Below are 21,380 nucleotides of genomic sequence, written 5' to 3'. Positions count from 1 at the left end.
CATGTGTGAGGGTATTTGTTTGCATGTGTACGTGTGTGTTTGTGTAAGTGTGTAGTGTTTAAGCCCCATCGCTGTCCTCCTCCCTGTGTGTTGGTGTGTGTTGGTGTGTGGACCAGTTCCCCCTTCCATGTGTGTTAATGGTGTTGGTCCTGTGTGTTAACAGTGTTGGTGTGTGTTAATAGTGTTGGTGTGTGGACCGGTCCCCCCTCCCTGTGTGTTAATAGTGTTGGTGTGTGGACCGGTCCCTCCTCCCTGTGTGTTAATAGTGTTGGTGTGTGGACCGGTCCCTCCTCTCTGTGTGTTAATAGTGTTGGTCCTGTGTGTTAATAGTGTTGGTGTGTGGACCGGTGTGTTAATAGTGTTGGTGTGTGGACCGGTGTGTTAATAGTGTTGGTGTGTGGACCGGTCCAGTCACTGTTTCTATGCAACACGTTAGAGGCCCCTTCTGGACAGCCCCTCTCTCCTGCTCTGCTCTGCTATGTCTCTCACTCTTTCCTTCACCCTGGAGAGGGAGAGAGGGAGAGAGGGAAAGACGAGGGAAAGTGGAAATAACAGGCCGATGTCTCAGGAGGGGCAGTCTGAAAAAAAGACGGGGTGAGAAAGAGAGAGAGAGAAAGAGAGAGAGAGAGAGTTCTGTTTATGTATTAACTAAGGTGGGGGAACATGTCATATTGAGTCTTTCTGTACATAAACATGGATTAAACAACTGAAAGTTTATTTAGTTAATTGTTGGACATTCTAAACATAAGCGCAGCGAGACAGCGAAAGGTAAACGGGGATATGTTGGCTATAAAGCACACAGGACTCAAGATATGCCGATATAAAATGAAACAATGGCCTTTTTAAACTTCTGCAGTGATAGAGAGAGAGGGGAAGAGATATGGAGATGAAGAGATTAAAAGGGAGATGTGCTGATACGCACAGGTAGCGGGGATGGGACGGAGGAAGTGCCGGAGATAGTGACAGGACGAGAGAAAGTGATACAGACAGAAAAAACAGAAAAAACAACGGAACATTTTTTAGGCTACATTTCGCAAAGGGAGACAGGCGGCGAGGGAGGGGAGGAGGAAAGAGAGAGGGAGAGAGAGAGCGTGTGTCTGTGTGTTTTTATGAATGAAGTGACTCAGAGCGGCGATGTGTCATAGGCCCGACGTCTTTATAAAGGAAGTTTTAAACAAGCCTAAACACTTCACTGCGCGCAAAATTGGACTTAACACACACTCGCATCCCTCTGCATTGATCCGTCTATCCCTCTCTCTGTCCATCTGTCTGTATGTCCGTCTGTCTTTACCACTTCTGAGAGATACGAGGAGTGATCTCAAACTTTACTCAGCAAAAAAAAAGTTTCGAGACATCATTTTGTCTTTCTCTGTCGGATGATTTTCCGTCATCCCTCGTCCTTCCTTCTCGTTCATTCATTCTCTCGGTCTTTACTCCACCGACTCTCGCCTCCTTCGCGCTGCGTGCGGAGTGTCGAGAGAAGAACCTGGAGCACGTGACAATTTCCGGAGTTCAATTTATTTATTAATTTTCAGTCTTTATTTATTTATTTATCTTTTGATTTGTTGTTTTATTTATTGTTTGGACCCGAACAAATATGAAATGTAAGTGCCTTTATAATTTCCTCTAAAATCTACAATTTTTTTTTTTTACTGTTGTATTAATCTCTTATATTGACGTGTCTCGACTATTGCACATTCTTGTCTGCCTATTTACAAAATTATGTGCTTAATGTTACCTAATATTTAATCTAGACTACTATGCTAATGCTACATAATTGAATGTCTACTTCACCATTGACGCTTAAGTGACCACTTAGACTTGTATGGACATGTTAGCCTAAACAGAACTGATCAAGTTCCTAGTCAAGTTTATTGTCACACCCCCTCTGCTAGACGACTACAAGTGAGTGAAATTCCTAGGTGCAAGTCCTTTAATGCGCAGCTACAATAAAAACATATCACATAGCCTATAGTAAAAGTTAAAAGCAGGGTTTCTTAAAGTTTAACAAAGACTATAGGGCTCAGCTTCTCTCTGTGTCCGCTGGCGCACGTCTCTTGTGGTTCTCCTGTAATTACACCGGCATTTATCATTTCAACAGCATTTGTGGCTCCTTTTTAATACTTTGCCTGCGTTACCTTGTATTTGAACTTGAAAGGGAAAGAATGAATGAGCTTAGTGTTTAAGAGTTGTCTTTGCTTATACTACCATTCACGCCGCATCCTACAACTCCCGTATCCTATTGCAGGTGTGACAATCAGAAGCATTCATTCAGTTGTTTATGGGTGCAGGGATGGTGATATTTTGTGGCATACCTTCTAATGATAATAATTTGCATTCAACTTGTGAAAACATGACGGTGTGGTGGCAGTAGTAGTCCTAGAGGGTTCCTGAGCCAAGTCTGCGACCGTTGTTGATATGATGGTGCAATATCTCTCTCTGTCTCTCCCTCTCTCTCTCTCTCTCTGTCTCTCTGTCTCTGTCTCTCTCTCTCTCTCCCTCTCTCTCTCTCTCTCTCTCTGGAGAACTGACATCGCCTGGGGTCATTATCATTACCGCGGGATGATGACAGCGCCTCCGCAGAAGCGACATCGCCTAATTGCTTCCGTTTTCTCCCTCCCCCGCAGTGCTGGTAGACTCCTCCTCATCTCTGCTCCTCTCGCTGCTATTGGCTCAGCTGCCTTTATTTACGTCCGCCTTCCCTGCTCCTGTCCATCACCGGCGGCTTCACCACGAGCTGGATAAATTGACCAATCAGACGAAGAATCTACTAAAGATCACGAATGATCTGTTGGTGAGTGGAACGTGACTGTGCTGTCATAGGGGGTTGCAAGCATCGTGGAGGTCTCAGGGTGGGTGGGATACTCTGACAAGGCTGTCAGAGATTGAGTTGCCTTGACTGCGCTTGGCCTCTGTCACTGCTGTCACTGGACCTGTTTCATCATGGTTGTTGCAGTAACTCTCTCTCTCAATAAAATGCCAGTCCCCCTGGTAGGCTTAGCCTGCTCCTGGACAGTAATACCCTGCACAATGCTGGAACTGAAACGAGTCATCGCAGAAGTATTCACAGGGACTTTGTACCATGCTCTCTCTCCTGGTTAAGCACTTTGCCTGGTGACAGAACCGCCCCCCTCGTACTGCTAGAACAGGGCAGGCACAAGAGGTCTCATTGTGGCTGTGATCTGATTGGTTTGGTCAGCCAATGGCCTGGTCAGGTGATGTCAGGCCCAGGTGTTGCTCCAACCCTCATATACGCTTATCTGACTCCCAGATAGGACCTTGTTACTGGACTACTTGATCCACAGTCTCCTCTCTCAGTAGAGGGGAAAGCAGATCGCTCCTGTAGTTTTTCCAGTCAATAGGTTGAGAGGATAAGGGATTCTGTAGGTGAGATGTTGATGCTTGTTGTGTGCAGCGTATTCAGCCTCACTGGCCTCACATCATGTATACATGAGCGGTTTGAGGCCACGTCAGATTGGAGTCCAGATTAGAGGCCGGTGGCCCGAGGCCATCGTCCACACTACCTTGAACCCGAGTGTCACCTTGTGTTTGATCAGGTGAATAGAGAACATGCTATCTTGGGATCTTCGGTCACACATGGCTGGAAAAGATTCTATTTTTACATCATGCAAATCAGAGGCCAGTGTTTGTTTAAGGTATGACATAAAAAAAAGGTTAGCTACTCTCTCTAGATAGTCGAGCAGGTGTGTGTGTGTGGGTGGGTGTGTGTGTGTGTGTGTGTAGTTTAGTTTGTATTGAGTAAAATAGCCAAGGACGTTCTGTTGCCTGTAGTCCGCCATGAGCCGCAGATATAAGGAGGTATGTTCAGAAAGGGGACAACACTACACAGCAGCGCCAATGTGCCACTGTGAAAAATATGTTGTTAGTTTTTCATGCAGCATTTATTTTGGTTTCTTGTCTTGGTGTGCGGAGTTCCACTGAGCAGGGGTCAAGGATAGGAAAGAAAAATAGAATGGGAGTCAACGGAAAGTCCCCTCAAGAAAGCAATAAAACTGCATGTGGGTGCGAGTGTGTGTGAGAGAGAGAGAGAGGGAGGGAGAGAGAGAGGGAGAGAGGGAGGGAGAGGGAGAGAGAGGGGGAGAGAGGGAGAGAAAGAGGGGGGAGAGAGAGAGGGAGAGATGGAGGGAGAGAGGGGGGGAGAGAGAGAGGGAGAGAGAGGGAGAGAGAGAGGGAGAGAGGTAGAGGGAGAGAGGGAGGAAGAGAGGAGAGAGAGGGAGAGAGAGGGAGAGAAAGAGATAGAGAGGGAGAGAGATAGGGCGTGAGAGAGAGAGACACAGAGAGAGGGAGAGAGAGAGGCAGGGGGCAAGGGAATGTATTCTTGAGTGTATGGCATGTTGGCTAGTGCATGTGAGTGTACTGTATATGTGTGTGTGTGTATGTGTATGTGTGTGTCTGTCCATTGAGTGTGCTGTAAATACTTGTGGTTGTGTAGGTGTGGTGTTTAGTGTTTAGTTTTTTGGTCGCCACAGCAAAGTGACCCGATAAAAATCAGAGAGATTTATCACATTCCAGCATTTGCATTCAGGAAGATGGGCGGGGGGGGGGGGGGGGTGCAAGGTTCAGTCGAGTGAGGTCATGGTTTGTGATGGAGAGAGTGAGAAAAGGAGGATAAGAGATGGAATTACAGGCAGACACAGCAACCTCAGCAGATCAAAAGATCTGAAAGGTGGATGAGAAGTGGTGAACAATTTGTGTGTGTGTGTGTGTGTGTGTGTGTGCCTGCGTGCACACGTGTGCATGTGTATGACTGTATGTGTGTGTCTGTGTGTGTTATGAGAGAGAGGGAAGGTGGAGGGGAATGGAGAGAGAGAGGGAGGAGAGAGAGAGGGAGGAGAGAGAGAGGGAGGAGAAGTAGACCACCTCAAAACAAAACATTAGCACCACAAATGCACGTGAGCTTTTACCAAAGACTGATGGGCAGAGGAACAGATGTGAGAAAGAAACAGGAAAAAGGGCTGCGGACACAACAACAATGATAACAACAACAACAACATCAAAAGTCCAGCTGCAAAACATGGAAGCAAACGCTTGATGAGGAAAACAAAATAATAGGATGAGGAATTGAATAGGCTACAGCCCGTTATAGCCCAAACCTGGCTGTTCCAGCTTGCTGTTGCTAATTGTATTATGCTTCCCTAATAGGAACTCTGACGCACGTCATATCAGTCAGTCTTGTTTATTCCTTATTAAATCACGCAGACGCAAGCCACGCTAATCAGGAGAGCGCTGGGAAGAACCTCCGGGTCTCCTGTTAAGTCGTTCGTCTCCCTCTAGTGGCCGTAATAAACAGTGCAGTTGGTCTCCGGTCAATACGGAACACAGCAGCTCACTACGTCATTCCAGCTTTTTATAGAGGCGACCCTGGAGTTTCCCTGCAGCCCGGTGTTGTCTGTGCTTTCTGAGTCTTAGTCACCGCGTCTATATCGTTATCCTCTCTCCCAGGAGAGAACATACTGTGGTTTCAGGTCACCAGCTCTTCTTGTTGACGTTTGGGAAGTTGATTCTGGGTGAACTCTCTTTGACCCGACCACGCTGCTCACTCTGAACTGACCAGAGAGTTTGAGGACAGAACCAGGGGCAGCCCACAGATCCAATACTGATGGGTGATCCGGATCTTTCTGTGGTTTGTGTGAGGATGGGCACTGAGGACAGTACTAGGCAGTGAGGAGGGACTAGGCAGTGAGGAGGGACTAGGCATGGAGGAGGGACTAGGCAGTGAGGAGGGACTAGGCAGTGAGGAGGGACTAGGCATGGAGGAGGGACTAGGCAGTGAGGAGGGACTAGGCAGTGAGGAGGTACTAGTCAGTGAGGAGGGACTAGGCAGTGAGGAGGGACTAGGCATGGAGGAGGTACTAGGCAGTGAGGAGGGACTAGGCAGTGAGGAGGTACTAGATGACTGATGAAGTGTTTTGTTGTGTGTTTCTCCTCTAGAAAGAGCATTTCTCTGACCTGGACCTGGAACACCACAGGTTCAAGTCACTGCCTGTAATGAACAACAGGGCAAATGACTTAAACTCCCTTGAGGTACGTGTGTGTGTGTGTGTGTGTGTGTGTGTGTGTGTGTGTGTGTGTATGTGTGTGCTTCCTACAGCTTTAGCTCCCTGATGCATCGTGGCACCGACCATTAACAGCTTCTCTCTGACCTCCAGCTGAAGCCCACCCTCTCTCAGCTGCACGCAGACCTGAAGACGTTTGAGCACCACTTCGAGTGGCTGAACCGGACCTCGAAGAAGCACCACCACCCCGCCCTGCCCAAGCTGGCCGAGGTGATTACCCTCATCAAGTCCCTCAACGCCCTCATACTGCGCCAGGTAAGCCTGCTCTTTCACAATGTTCAGGTTCAACGTTTTATTATTTTGTCACATGCGACGTCATACTAGAGCAGTACAATATATAGTGAAATGTTTTGCGCTAGTTCCTGAGTGTTTTCAGTAAACAAAGTTTAAAAAAAATAATAATTAAAAACTGAGTAAAAAGTAGGGTACAAAAGATATATAAATCAAAAAATGTGAGGGTTAGGATACAAAGAATGTGAGTCACTGTAAACTATTGAGATAAAACCCCTTGTAAGCTCGGCATGTCACAATCAGTGTAGTGGTTGTTCTTGCTGAATCACTGCAATGCGTTATTGTGTGCCAGTCAAGTCCACTATTGTGTACAGTAAACCTAACCCAGGTCTCTCTCTCTCTCTCTCTCTCTCTCTCTCTCTCTCTGAAGATGGGGAGAGTAGAGGCTCAGAGGCTCGCCCCCGCCACGCCGTCTCTCCCTCCTCAACTTCACTCCCAGTTCGAGGTCCTCCAGTCCTCCCACGAGCTCCTGCAGCAGTTTGAGCGCTTCTGTAACTGGGCGTACCGAGCCTTCCTCAGCCTCAAGCAGAGCCCCCGGTAGAGACCTGCCTATAGGACCCAGAACTACAGCACTATTAGCCAACAGGGATGCACGGAATCCTCGTTTCAGCCAATGGGGATCGCGACCTTGTTCAAGCCACACTACAGCCAATGGTGTCCTACGAAAGCCACACTACCAATGACCTGCAACAATGCTCCTCCTCCCTAACATCATAGCCAATGAGGATGCTCTATATATCCACACTACAGCCAGTTACAACCCTCAACATTCACACTAAGAACATCGCTATTGATTTACGATGAACACGTCATGTCTCCCCATCCTAAATGCCTTGTTTATGACTGTTTATTATTTATTTATGTATTTATTTATTTATTGTTAGTTATTTATTTGATGTTATTTATTTGATATCGCAAAATGTCACTCTTGTCATTATTTCTTACTTTATAATTGTGAATTTAGTATCCTCTTCATTCTCCTGAACTACTCTGTTGTCCACAACCTTGTCTTAAAACAAAACAAAATCAGCCAATCAAAACAGAGACCACACAGTAGCACTTCCTGACCCCTATTTAAGATACTGATTGTATTTCCTGTTTCTTAATTCACTCTTGCCTTTCGTGATTTCAAAAAAGTATTTAATTTCATTCAGTAGAATCAGCAAACAGTGCAAGTTGTTTTTTCTTACTTACAGTGCTGTCTATTAACTTTTAGATACAGATGTAGATTGGGTGTTACTTATATAATCTTTCAACCATGTTGTGTGTGCCACCAGTTTAAAAAAACAAACATTTCAGCTAATAAGAAATAGATTGTAGCGATGCCCGTTTCTGTCAGGGTGTCAACCCAGAGGAGGAGAGTCAGTAGTTTCCTGCGTAAGATCGGCTAAGTTGCTATGTACAGTATCTCTGTTTCTCTGATGCTGAAAAGGAACTGGTGACAAGATGAACATTGGGTTAAAGTTGTATGAATATTCTGTGTTGCTAAGCACTGATGGACCTGATTAAATTCTTTGCACAAGCTTGTTATGATCGGCCTCACGATAGAGCTGGCTGGCTGGTCTTGGACCTGTGCCTTGGGGTGCAAATTATATTTGAGTCTTTTTTTAACAATGTAAAAGACCCCAAGCCTTAAAATACTATGTATTGTGATATTGTGATACTACGGTTCTGTACAGCTGTTTATACTTGTACAAGAATGTAAATTGTTGTATACAATGTAATAATGTATTATATTGTAGTTTTCTATGATATATCATGTAGAATACTCCTTCAGTGCTATCCCTATCATTGTTTCATTATCAATAGGCTATTATTCTATCTTAGCTTTTTTTTTTTTTTTTTTACAGTATTTACTATTTATTTAAGTTACTTTGGTGGAATTATTTATTTGTGCTGCAGAGGAGCAAGTCTTCTCGTAATTTTTGTACTTTTATACTGTTTAATCCCAATTTTCCATTGCGATGCTATCGTCCATGCTGGAATTATTGCGGTGGCCATCATCACCATGCCAGAATGTTGTGGATGCCCTTTAAGATCTCTGCCATACAGACTGATCAGCCAAATGTGAAATGTGTGCCTTTGGGGAAAAAAATAATAAAGATTGTGCACAATGGCATGAAACATCTTTCACTTTTATATCAGCAGGACATACATGTTTTCTGAGTGATTTCGTCAATTAATATGTTGAGTAGGCCTACATTGTTCGGTTGGCCTGGTCAGGTCAGGGTCAGGCTGCCTACCAACCGACAAACTACATTACCCATGAGCCATTGTAACGAGTAAGAACAGAACGCCTTCCCCGTTAAGCGTAATCACTTTTAATAATCCTTGAGATCATCAAAGTCATAGAAATTGTATTTATGTTATTAAACTGGAGTTTATTCAGTTATAGCAACTATGATAGTTTTTAAGATATAACCGCTCCAGACCACAAATTTGACTGTTAAACCTCTGAGCCAATGGGAGTGGTTTGTTTGGTGTAGAACAGAGCCAATAGCTATCGTTGTTCTTAGAAGGCGGTAGCGGGTGGATAGCTGCTAGTTAGTTTGCGCTTGGTTTATTGTTAAGGTTGTATGGATTAGCACTGCGGGTCTCAACCCCTTTTCACAATATCAACAATAGCATTAACGATGAGTTAATGCTACAAGGTGAGTAATAGTTCGCATTTCAGCCCTGCATCATTTCAGTCGAACATAGCTCTAGCGTAAACGAATTCGCACTTACGTGGGCATAGCTAAATACACTCGCTGCCCGGTTCCAGATTGTTTTAGGACAACATCATTCATGGATTCTAGCCCACGTTTGCTCTTTTAGGACCTTGAAATATTGTGCATTGATCTTATAATTTGGGTAAAAGTGTAGAATCGCATTGCACAGAAGGGACAGACAGATGCAGAAACAGAAAGACGGCCAGTGGCAGTCAGGGAGGGGGGAGCGATGGGCAGGGAGAGGGAGGAGGGGCTTTAAAGGAATAGTCCGATCAATTTTTGGCCGACTTTAAACAGAACGCCCAGGTTGTTGTGAACTTAAAGGTTAGTGACACTTGGTTCTTATTTGGTTTCAGAGTTAATTGAGGAAAAGAACCCAGAGCTGCAGCAACCGCGGATAAATCCCACCAGCAATGACTGAGAAGGAGAGAAAAAATAAGCTGATGCAGCCAAACTAGCACATGCCCACTTGACACAAAACACAAGCTGTCAAACCTTCTGCCTCATCATGGCAAACTCCGTGGCCACCTTGGTGGTCCAAACAGAACTCTTACAACCGCAGTCCTCCGGCTCCCTCTCCCCCTTCCCCTCCCTGCTGGGCTCGGGGGAGGAGGGGGAGGGGGGCGACGAGGAGGCGGAGAAGGGGGTGGTGGAGGGCGGGGAGGAGGTGGTGCTGGAGATGGTGACGTCGTCGGCGGTGGCGGGGGAGGCGCATCACCAGGAGCACGCCGACCACCCCTTCCAGTGTCTGGACTGTGGCAAGAGCTTCAAATGGTCGTCCAGACTAACCCACCACCAGCGGAGCCACAACAACGAGAGGCCCTACCGCTGCAATGTCTGCCCCAAGGCCTTCAAGGGCTCCTCCGCCCTGCTGTACCACCAGAGGTGTGTAGGAGGAGAGAGCAGCGGAAAGAGAGACTTTAGAAACCCCTAAAGACCTTTCCAAACCCTGGTCTTAGACACTCAGGTCTGCCAGGGGACAATGAAGAGATTTTATTAGAACAAAACCCATACTCACTTCATCCTGTGTTTGGTGTGTGATGTGAACAGGTTCATTGGAGTAGGGGACTAATTGTTCAGATTGATTTCTGAAGCCTTTAGGATAAATGGAGCATTGGAAGTAATGAATGGACTAACATCCTGTTCAATTGTTTGTTATTGTTTGTAGGTCTCACTCAGGAGAGAAACCATATAAATGTGAGGACTGTGGCAAGGCCTTCAAGCGCTCTTCTCTTCTCCAGGTAGGACACTAAGGGGTTGCATACTAACTTGGTAGGATACTAAGGGGGCTCACTTGGGTCCAGGAGCTTTGCATTTTATCTTGTTGTCTTTGGGTAATCAATACGTTCTTTGACCTGTTCCTGATTCCTCCTCCAGGTCCATAGCAGCGTCCACACAGGCCTGCGCACCTTCCAGTGCCCCTACTGCCCCCTGACCTTCAAGTGGAGCTCCCACTACCAGTACCACCTGCGCCAGCACACGGGCGAGTGCCCCTACGCCTGCGACAGCTGCCCCAAGGCCTTCAAGAACTCCAGCAGCCTGCGGCGCCACAAGAACGTCCACCTGGGCCTCAAGCCCTACGTGTGCACGGTTTGCCACAAGGCCTTCACCCAGTCCACCAACCTGCGGCAGCACATGAGGATCCACACCGGCGAGCGGCCCTACGTGTGCGGAGACTGCGGCCGGAGCTTCACACACTCGTCCAACCTGGCGCTGCACAGGAACTCGCACGCGCACGCCGCCGAGGCCAAGGGCCCTCAGACCGAGGAAGGAGGAGGAGGAGGAGGAGGAGGGGGGGGGGACGCGGGAGGGAAGGGGGAGGAGATGGTGGAGATGATGGTGGAGGCGGAGGAGGTGACGTCGTCCATGCTGACCGACATGGTGGGCTTCGTGAGCCAGGAGGGGGTGGTGGGGGTGGAGGAGGTGTTCCTGTCTCATCACCACCACCACCACGCCTCCTCGTCCGGCCAGGTGCGCAGCCTCCACCCCCAGCTCGCCCTCTCCCACGGCGGGGAGGGCGTGTGCGCGTCCCGGGCCATCGGGACGGAGGTGCACGTGAGCACGGACACGGGTGCCAGCGTGTTGCTGTACAGCTGCGGCAGCTGCAGCCAGACATTCGGGACATGCGGCGAGCTGGAGGAGCACCAGGCCATGCACATGGGCCCCGGGGGGGAGGACGCACACGGGCAGGCCGGGGAGGGCGGGGACGGGGGCGTGGGGCTGGTGGGGGCGGGGCACCTGCTGGCTGACTTCGAGGAGGTGGTGGAGACGACTACGGTGGCTGAGAACGGACACACGGCCGCGGAGCTCCTGGGACTGACCGACGGGGTGGAGGGAGCGGTGAGTGACGAATAATAGTTTTGCTTTCTTCATTCGTTTTTAGTTTTATATCGTTTTAACTTTTTGTTTTCAATTTCAGTTTATTTTTTATTCGTTTTTAAAGCAGGTTTTCTAATTTAGTTATTTTTTATTTTTTGAAAATGCTTAGTTTTAGTTTAGTGAGCTCACATTGTTTCACTCCGTTTGAAACAAACCATCTGGAGCATGTCAGGTTACTTCTGCGCAGGCACACAGCTGAAAAAAGATTTAATATCCACCTAAAATACTTCTAGGCTTATGTATGAAATGAAAAAGACTAAAACTAAAGACATTTTCTCTTCAATTTTAGTTTATTTGAGTTAAGTTTTGTAAACACAATACAGTTTGTTAGTTATCTTTTTTTTGTAAAGCCGAGTTTTTATTGTTATTTCAGTTAACTAAAATGTTTTTTTCTTACTTAGTGTTCGTTAACTATAATAACCTTGGTGCTGAGTGGCGTCTGAGCTGGTCTATTTTGAAATGTAAACACCCGCGAATAGAAAGAGATGACATCGTGTGAAGGGTGACCTCTTACCCAGGGTGGACCAGTATGACTCAGTGTCTCTCTCTCTCTCAGAATGTGGGGACCACCCAGGCCCAGTTCGACCTGCTCCAGAGCTTCACGGCCGCCGTGGCCCAGATGCCCACCCACGCCGTGGAGCCCATGGGCGTTGTCGCGGCGGTCGGAGCCGGCATGCAGTGCGCCTACTGCAGCAAGAGCTTCAAGACCAGCGGAGGCCTCAACAGACACCTGGCCCAGGTACGGTTCTGACCTCTGACCCTTCACACACCGGCAGACGGGTCAGGAAAACCACACAGGCGGATATTGTTACATTTCTTTATTAGGAGTTACCTCTTGAGATACAGTATCTTCTTTTTGAGAGGGTCCTATAGTAACTGCAGGCCACAAAACGGACAATAAATACAATAAACAAAACATACAAAAAAAAAAAAACAGCATAGAACAAACCAAATAAACAAGACAGAATATAATAAACAATGCTTCTCTCAGGATATATACATAAAAGACTATGAAACCAGTTCTCTTGGTCAGTGCGACTGCGTTTGATAACTTGCCCTACAACCGATTCTTTCTGTGAACATACGTCTCTCTGTATTGTCTGTCATGTTTCTTTTATTGCTCTAACTTTGTTTCTGCTGCCTTCGTGGCCAGATCGCTCTTGAAAAAGAGATTTTAATCTCAACGATGCCTGTCTGGTTGAATAAAGGATTTGATTGGTTGATGGAATATTTTTCAGTAGCCCCTCCCCCCTCGTTAACTCCTCCTCTTTTCTCTGTCCAGGCCCACCCGCCCCAGCCCCCCCAGTCTCGCTCCCAGTTCAGCTGCTCTGCGTGCGACCGCTCCTTCCCCCTCCTCTCCTCCCTGCTGACCCACCAGCACTCCCACACGCCAGAGCAGCGTCTGCTGGCCGAGGCCGAGGCGGAGATCGTCTGCCCGCCGTCGCTGTCCCTGTCCCTGCCGCTTCCGTCCTCGCCGGGCCGGACGGACAAGCCGGGCGACGCCCAGGGGGAGGGCCACGTCAGCCTCCTCACCGTCACCCTGCAGCAGGAGGAGGAGGAGGCGCAGGGGGAGCAGGCCAAGCCGGCCCCACGCGTCGGGGGGAGGGGCCAGAGGAGGGGCGGGGCCAGCAAGACCGCCGTCGCAGCGGGGGGTAACAACGGTGAGAGAGAGGGAGGGAGGGAGGGAGGGAGAGAGAGAGAGGGAGAGACGGAGGGAGGGGGAAGAGGGAGAGAGAGAGAGGGACAGAGAGAGAGACAGAGGGAGGGAGAGAGAGAAGGAGGGAGAGAGAGAGAGGGAGGGAGAGAGGGAGGGAGGGAGAGAGAGGAAGGGAGAGAAAGAGAGTTGGGGGGGGGGTGAGAGGTAGGGAGGGAGAGAAAGAGAGAGTGGGGGGGGGGAGGGAGGGAGGGAAAGAAAGAGAGAGTGGGAGGGGGGGAGAGAGGGAGGGAGGGTGAGAAAGAGAGAGTGGGAGGGGGAGAGAGGGAGGGAGAGAAAGAGAGAGTGGGAGGGGGGGAGGGAGGGAGAGAGAGAGAGATCAACACATTGTTTACTCACACTGCAGAATAGACAGGCCAGAAGGAAGGTATCTAGGGTGAGAAGGCAGAACAGCACAAATCCACTGTGTGAAACACGCGACTAGTTCTGCTCATGTCTCATCCATTGCTCTCTGTAAAGCGCATGGCGTCGCCTCTGTGTATGAGATGCGCTGTACGAATAAAGTTTGATTTGATTGGTTTGTGACTCACAGAGAGGCCATATCGCTGCTCCGAGTGCGAGAAGTGCTTCAAGGGTTCGTCCGGCCTGAGGTACCACATGAGAGACCACACGGGAGAGAGACCGTACCGCTGCACGGAGTGCGGCAAGAGCTTCAAGAGGTCCTCGCTGCTCTCCATACACCAGAGGGTAAGACTCCTCCATCAGCCTCAGACAGACTAGGCTCCCCCATCAGCCTCAGACAGACTAGGCTCCACCATCAGCCCCAGACAGACTAGGCTCCACCATCAGCCTCAGACAGACTAGGCTCCACCATCAGCCCCAGACAGACTGGCCTTCTCCTGGCGTCTGGGTTCACTCATCAGTAGACAGTAGGGAGGCTCCGATATGAACATTTTGGCCGATACCGATAACAGATATTAACATTGCTGTAATGGCCGATAACCGATATTTACCGATGTCGATATGATCTGTATAAAACCGTTTCTGTGATAATCAGATGTTATACACACTGAAAAAATTTAAACACTGTCTCTATTTCCAAAACATTTGCAAAAGCCGATAAATCATAGATTAACCACATTGTTTCCTCTCAAAAACAACACGGACAGCAGCTAGACAGAAATAATTATCTGCTGTTCACATTGGCCCTGTTTTGCACATCGGACCGATACCGATATATTAAAAAATCGTCCGATACCGATATGATCGCCGATATATCGCTCATCCTTAGTAGACAGGGCTGAGATCCGCGTCCGGCTTCCCTCCTCACCCCCCTCGCCTCTCCACCGCCCCCCCAGGTGCATACGGGCGTGCGGGCCTTCCAGTGCCCCTACTGCCCCCTGACCTTCAAGTGGAGCTCCCACTACCAGTACCACCTGCGCCAGCACACGGGCGAGCGGCCCTACGTGTGCCAGGAGTGCGGGAAGTCGTTCAAGAACACCAGCTGCCTGCGCAGACACAGCCAGATGCACACGGGCCTGAGACCACACACCTGCCCCATCTGCTCCAAGGCATTCTCCCAGACTTCCAACCTCAAACAGGTGGGCGGGGCCCAGGGGGCGAGGCCAGGGGCGGGCGTTGAGTTGAGTGTCCAATGGGGATTGACTTCCGTCGTGGCCCGGTGAGGTTCTGGGTGGAAACTGGCAGCTGGCTCGGTGCTGGAGCGGTCTGTGAAGTTGGGGTCTCTATGTTTCGGGGTTCATGGTGGACGGACATCGAACGGGGTTAAGATGTCCAAAATAGAACACTATCCCTTTAAGCACCTATTGTATTTTTAGTACTATTCCTTTAAGCACCTATTGTATTTTAGATTGCTATTTTTGCACTTTGCCTTCAGCACTAGATTATGCTCTTAGTCACTTGTTTTAGAAAGGAGATGCACTTGAGTAGTAGTACACTGACTTTAAGTGTAAGCAAGTAGTAGCACATAGGCTTTTCCTACGTTAAATGCAATTATTGTTAATCGCTTTGGATAAAAGCGTCAGCTAAATGACTAATGTAATGTAATGGTGCGCAGTTTAATATGACCATGTTGTCTCTCTCTCTCTCTCCCTCCCTCTCTCTCCCTCTCCCCCCCCCCCCCCCCCTCTCTCTCTCTCTCTCAGCATGAGCGCACCCACTCAGGTGAGAGGCCGTTCCAGTGCTCTCAGTGCCACAAGACCTTCACCCACTCCTCCAACCTGCAGCTGCACCTGCGCACCCACTCCTCACGCAAAGACTACAAGTGCCCTTACTGCGGCAAGGAGTTCGTCATGCACTCCTACCTGCAGCGGCACATCCGTACCCACGCCAACGGCACGGCCGTGATGGCGTCGGGGGGCGGGGCCAAGGAGGGGGCGGCGGGAGGGAAGGCGGGGGGCGTGGCCACCACGACCCTGCTCAACCCCATCACCCTGGAGACGACGGGGAACCCCGGGAGTCTGATTGTGTCCCAGCCAGCGCTGGACATCCCCCCCAACACCTCGCAGAACTACTTCATGATCCAGACGGCCAGCGGCCTCCAGCTCATCCCTCTCTCCGCCCCCACGCCGGCCCCGCCCCCTCCGCCGCCTCCTCCGCCCCAGACCCAGTACCTCCTCCTCCAGTGCCCGTCCAACAACGGGAGCCAGCCCAGTCTGATCCTCGTCCCCGCCGCCAACCAGACCGCCGGCCCGGACGCCCAGACTCTCCCGCTGGTTCAGACCATGCCGGCGCTCCAGCCGGTTCTAAGCCCCGCCCACAACCAGATTCCGCACTTCCAGACCGTTTCCCCCCAGCAGCAGCACACCAGGTTCATCATCACCAACAACAACAACAACAACAACAGCAGTGTAAACTCCGCCCCTGTTGCTGTGACAACGCAGACGCTCTCCTCCAACTCGTTACTGAGCAAGCCCATCCTGGGGACCAGCACGCGCACGGCCCGGACCCGGCGAGGACGCAAACCCAAAGCTGCGTCCCAGAAGGCAGCGGCCGGCGCCATGGACCGCTCCGGGCCCGGGACGAGCTCTAACGTGACCGGCGCCACTTCAACCGCCATAACCACTGCTAATGTTATTACTCCGTCTTCATCATCATCATCGTCGGCCGTGGTCCCAGTGTCCTCCGCCTCGTCGTTTTATGTTACTACTTCCTCGCTGGTTACCACAGTTACGGCCGTCACCACGGCTAGCCACGCCCCCCTCCCGCCCTGCGTCCCTGCGGCTGCGGGCGGGGAACCCTGTAGCGCCCTGGAGGAGCTGAAGACCGAGGACACCATGGCGGGAAAGCAGTTCGTTCTGTGCTTCGAGGAGGAGGAGGGGAGGAGGGAGCAGGTCAAGATCGAGGGGGAGGGCGGGGAGTCGTACGTGCTGCGGTTCGAGGGAGACGCCTCCGGGGGGGCGGGGCCGGGCGGGGTGGGCGGCGAGGGTGGCGGGGGGGCGGAGTCCTTCGTGCTGCGGTTCAAGGCGGAGGAGGAGAGAGAGGGAGACGCGGGGAAGAGCGCGGGAGAGGTGGTCTCCCTCCTGCAGGAGTGGGGCGGGGGAGAGAGGCGGGAGGAGAGACGCGCGGAGGGGGACGGGGGGTCCTTCGTCCTGCATTTCCGGACGGAGACCCAGAGCGCGGAGGCGACCCAGACGGACGGCGGCTACCAGGGCCCGGGAGGCAGCCTGGGCCTCTCCTGCCCACCGCTGGACGGCCGCAACGTGGTGTTCGAGCTGGGGGACGAGCCCAAGATGGAGCCAGGCTCCGAGGACGGCGTGCAGATGATCACTCTGATCGAGAGGGAGGGGGGGGGGGGAGGGGGGGGAGAGCAGGTCGGCTACGGTGCCTCGGGAGGGTCAGTCGGGGAGGGGGAGGGATCCATGGAAGGGATATACCAGATCGAAGGAGAAGACGGGATTGTGATCATCGAGGTCAGTAGCAGCCATTTAAGAGAGGGGGGTAGGGTCAGAGCAGGGGGAGGGGCCTCGGAGAGGAGCGAGGTGAAAGTAGAGAATGAAATAACAGAGTTGAAGGGGAGGCAGGAGAACGAACAGAGTTCTGGAGACGGGGTGATGGGAACCGCGGAGAACACAGTTATGAACGGACCGGTACCGGGCTCTCCGGAGACGCAGCTGTCACACTGACCGCCGAGGGAAAGTGTGTGTGTGTGTCGGCGTTTGGGAGAATGTGTGTGTGTTTTCAAGAGATTTTTATCTTCACACATTTCAAGGTGGGGGGGGGGGGGGGCGGGTGTCCAACAGAAAAATACTAAATGATGAAATGCCACTGTGCCACAAGGTTTAATTCAAGAAGACTTGACCTTGAGGATGGACCTTGAATAGTTTCTAAATGTTATGATCTGTAATTATACTACCACTTGGACTGTTTGTGTATAAGATAGTAACTATGAGGTTTTGTGCATACTTGTCTATATTGGCCCCGTTTCAGGATAAACACTGATACTATAAATAGTTATTAATAAATCTGTTGATATCATATTGTTTCTCTCTTATTCAGATTCAGATTTTATTTTAGCCAAGGAATTTGTCTAGGTCTGTTGGTACATGGCAATAATAATACTAATAACAAAAAAAAGAAGGGACAGTGTAAAATACAATAACATAGGATACAGTATCCTATACAGTACAATACAATCTACCAAAATGCACAAAATAGGCTACTGTATAAACAGTGCAAAATACATTTAGGCTGGTTATGTAAATGTTGATGTATTATTCAGTAGGTTATATTCTTTACATACAATCTTGAAGTCAGTCCTTTAGACCTTGGTTATTATTGGAGAGAGCGGTCCTCATTGCGTCGCACAAGACAGCCGCATTCACTCGTTTACGTAAGATATTTACGTAGCATTTCCTCTTGCGGAAATGGCGTAGTGGCAGCGTGGCGCACTGCAAACGAAACGAATAACGATGCGTAACGTTATCTTCGGAATTCCGTGACCACGCAAGTTTCGCGAGTCATTCAATCAAACGTGAGAAATATACAGTGGTTCTTAGTTTATAGATCATAGAGCGATTAATGAAATAATTTTCCTACATTGAGCTTAACCCGCAGACGCTGCAAGGTAAGTGGCGAGGTTCGCATGGGTTTGAGCCATTCGTTTTCAGCGACAGACGCTTGATTGTAGGCTATTCCTAGCGGCCAGTCGCCAAATAAGGATTTAAACAGGCACCAGTGTGACTTAAACGCGTTTCATTGTGCGCTTATGGTGACATGTCACGAGTTCTGTGCCTTTGAATTGTTCACAACATTTTGTAAACATTGCAGCACAGTAGGTTTAGGATGGATCTGCTATGGCCCACATAGGCACAAACAAATCCCTCATAATCCCCTTTCATTGTTTAGCGCGAGACGCCACGCTGCTACAATGTTCACGCGCACGTGGGAGCGTCGGTACAATCTAACAACATTGTTATTGTTATCATTCAGTAGACTACTCGTATTTTGTTTCTTTGCAACATGGCCGAAGTCACCTACAGCGCTCTAACATGCGAAACAGTAGAGGGGAAATATGTTGGCTACTCGTTTCATTTGAGCAGCCCTTTGATTATAAACTTTGCCCCCCAGAGTCATGGCATAGCCTACTATCCAAAAATACCAGAACTAAAAATAGCCTTGCTGTCGTCCTCATGGTCGACTGTTATAGCCATATCCTTTCATCCCTCTGGTCATCAGAACTGTTTGAAAGATAACCACGATATTACGGGCCTGTAGATGAAGCTCAACGCTTCCCCGTGTCTTGTCGTTCCTTCTAGACCAGTGCCGGTGTGTGTATGGTGTGTGTGTGTTTGTGTGTGTAAGGGGAAGGCAGGCCTGCTGTGTGTGTGTGTGTGAGGCCTAGTCATGGTGAAGCTGGAGCTGGGTCAGCTGGTACTGAGGAGGATGAAGGAGGATGACATAGAAATGGTCAAAGACCTCATCAAGGTACACACGCACGCACACACCACACACACACACACGAACGCACACCACACGCACACACACCACACGCACGCGCGCACACACACACGAACGCACACACACACACACATACACACACACACACACGAACGCACACACACACACAAGCGCTTTAGAGGTTCAGAATCAGAATATGTTTATTGCCATTGTACTTTCACATAGATAGGATTTTTTCCCGACACTGTGGTGCTTACAACAAAACAACAATGGACTGGACTGGACTGGACTGGGATACAAATATAGTGCAAAAAGTAGTAGTGCTAGGTGCAAGCTAGGTTCCCTAGCTATATCACGCCAACTCCGCTCTCTCTCTGTCTCTCTCTCCCTCTCTCTCTCTCTCCCTCCCTCCCTCTCTCTCTCTCAGGAGGGCTCTCAGGGTACAGAGAACCGCCTCATCCTGCACCTCCTCACCCGCCCGCTCTGCCTCCTCCTCCTGGCCACCGTCTCCTCCGTCCTCCGCTGCCTGCTCCACTCCTTCATCCTGGCCCTGCTCGTCCCTGTCTTCCTGCTCATCGTCTACCTGAAGGCCACCATGCCGCGCTCCACGGGGGTCCTGGGCACCAGCCGGCCCTGCTGGGACTACGTGGGCAGCAGCTACCGCGGGGAGCAGGACCTCGCCCTCCCCAACCCCTACGCCAGGATCAGCGGCAAGAGCCAGGCGACGAAGAAGGTGGGTCTCCTCAACCTGGTTTACCTCCATCTAGCTTTCACTAACCGAAGCGTACAGGCGAATAATCATAGAAGTGCCATTTACAGGTGATTGTAAATGATAAATGGACTCTGCACTTATATGGTGCTTTTATCCAAAGCGCTTTACAATGGCCTCTAATTCACCCATTCACACACACATCCACACAACAATGGTGGCAGCTGCCATGCAAGGTGCTAGCCTGCTCATTGGGAGCAATTTGGGGTTCAGTGTCTTGCCCAAGGACACTATGGACAGGAGGAGGCGGGATTCGAACCACTACGATCATTGGACAACCCGCTCTACCACTGAGCCAGAGCTGCCCTAGGTGTGTTACTGTTTTGTAATCGCAGTGTCTTCTGACTTTACATCAAAAGAGGGTTAATTGCAAACCACTACATAGAAGACGTTGTGAACTGCAAGTGATGTATATCCTTCACACAACTATTATTAGGATGGTCTGTTACTGATCAAAACGCAGGTATGGTTATTCGTCTAATAAGCTTCAATTGTTTCACAGCAATTCAGATTCTGTTGCTCATGTAACCGAGTGAAACTGGGTTCTGGTGAGTCCTGAGTAGGTAGCGAGTTTTTGGTTAAACTCACTCCCCCCCAGTATAAATACCATCCACCCACACCAGTGAAGAGCTAGCTTTTCATTGGTGCAGCTGGATAAAACGTTGTCTATCATGTGGGAGACCGGGGTCGATTTATCCCCGATTCACCCCTCCCGACAATCGGAGGAGAAATCTGGTCTGGAACGTTGGTCGGGGCCGAGGATCAGCCCAGATTTTCTTGTAATGTGAGGGGTTTACAGATCCAATCTTATACCTCCCGATCGGCTCGCAGACCCATCGGGGCGGCCCGATAATATCAAACATGTTTGATATTTAAGATTATTACGTCCCGACTTTACAAGCGAGACGGTTCGTTGCTCCCTCGGGCACGATAAGATCCTGTAGTGTGTGCTGAGCCGTTATTTTCAAATCTTGCTGTGTGTGCTTGTTTGAGATGCGCAAGAAGAATATCTGTTAAGATTCTCCTTATGTGCGTGATGTAATCCGATTTCGAAATTGGTTAGGATTTTAAATATCCTGTAGTGTGAGCCCGGCATTACCCTGATTTCCTTGTCTTCCGAACTGAAGGCCAAGCGGCGGAAAGTCCCCAAGCAGGAGGAGGAGGCGGAGGCGGAGCCGATGGACCCGGAGCGGGAGCGAGCGGCGGGGCAGGTGTGGCTGGCGGACTGGGAGGGCGAGGTGGTGGGCTGCGTGTTCCGGGAGGGGGAGCGACGCCCGGGCGTGCGGAGGATCTGCAGGGTGGTGGTCAGCTGCTGGTACCGGAGGGAGGGCCTGGGGAGGCTGCTGGTCCAGAGCCTGGAGCAGAGGGAGAGGGAGACAGGGGCCCGCCGGCTCTACGCCCACGTGCCCTACCCGTCCAAGATGGCCGAGGTCTTCTTCAGGAAGCTGGGCTACGGGCTGCAGGGCGAGGGGCCGTTCGGGGAGGAGGAGGAGGAGGAGGAAGAGGAGAGACTGGAGAAGCCTGAGAGGGCCTTGTTTGGCTTCCAGATCACCAAGGTGTTTTTTAAAGACCTGTGGTGA

At 50.1% G+C, this 21,380-nt stretch overlaps 2 protein-coding genes across 2 annotated transcripts; both read left to right on the top strand.

The window, feature by feature from the left end:
* Positions 1 to 2,620: 2,620 nt before the first annotated feature.
* il11a (interleukin 11a) lies at positions 2,621 to 6,909 on the top strand (the record flags this gene model as incomplete). Its single annotated transcript, XM_084444601.1, has 4 exons — positions 2,621 to 2,794; positions 5,953 to 6,045; positions 6,171 to 6,332; positions 6,739 to 6,909. Coding segments are annotated over 4 exons (600 nt in total), but the record flags the coding sequence as incomplete, so codon positions are not given.
* Positions 6,910 to 18,106: 11,197 nt separating this feature from the next.
* nat14 (N-acetyltransferase 14 (GCN5-related, putative)) lies at positions 18,107 to 21,380 on the top strand (the record flags this gene model as incomplete). The annotated part of the gene is made up of 4 exons (XM_084444600.1): positions 18,107 to 18,198; positions 18,890 to 19,058; positions 19,459 to 19,764; positions 20,928 to 21,380. Exons 2-4 carry the CDS (start codon positions 18,978 to 18,980, stop codon positions 21,378 to 21,380), a joined length of 840 nt encoding a protein of 279 aa, XP_084300726.1. The 5' UTR covers positions 18,107 to 18,198; positions 18,890 to 18,977.

The sequence above is a fragment of the Borostomias antarcticus genome (assembly GCF_949987555.1).
Source record: "Borostomias antarcticus genome assembly, chromosome: 10".
In the NCBI taxonomy this organism is placed as follows: Eukaryota; Metazoa; Chordata; class Actinopteri; order Stomiiformes; family Stomiidae; genus Borostomias; species Borostomias antarcticus.
Note: the sequence above shows the minus strand (reverse complement) of the source record. Positions and strands in the feature narration are given on the sequence as shown.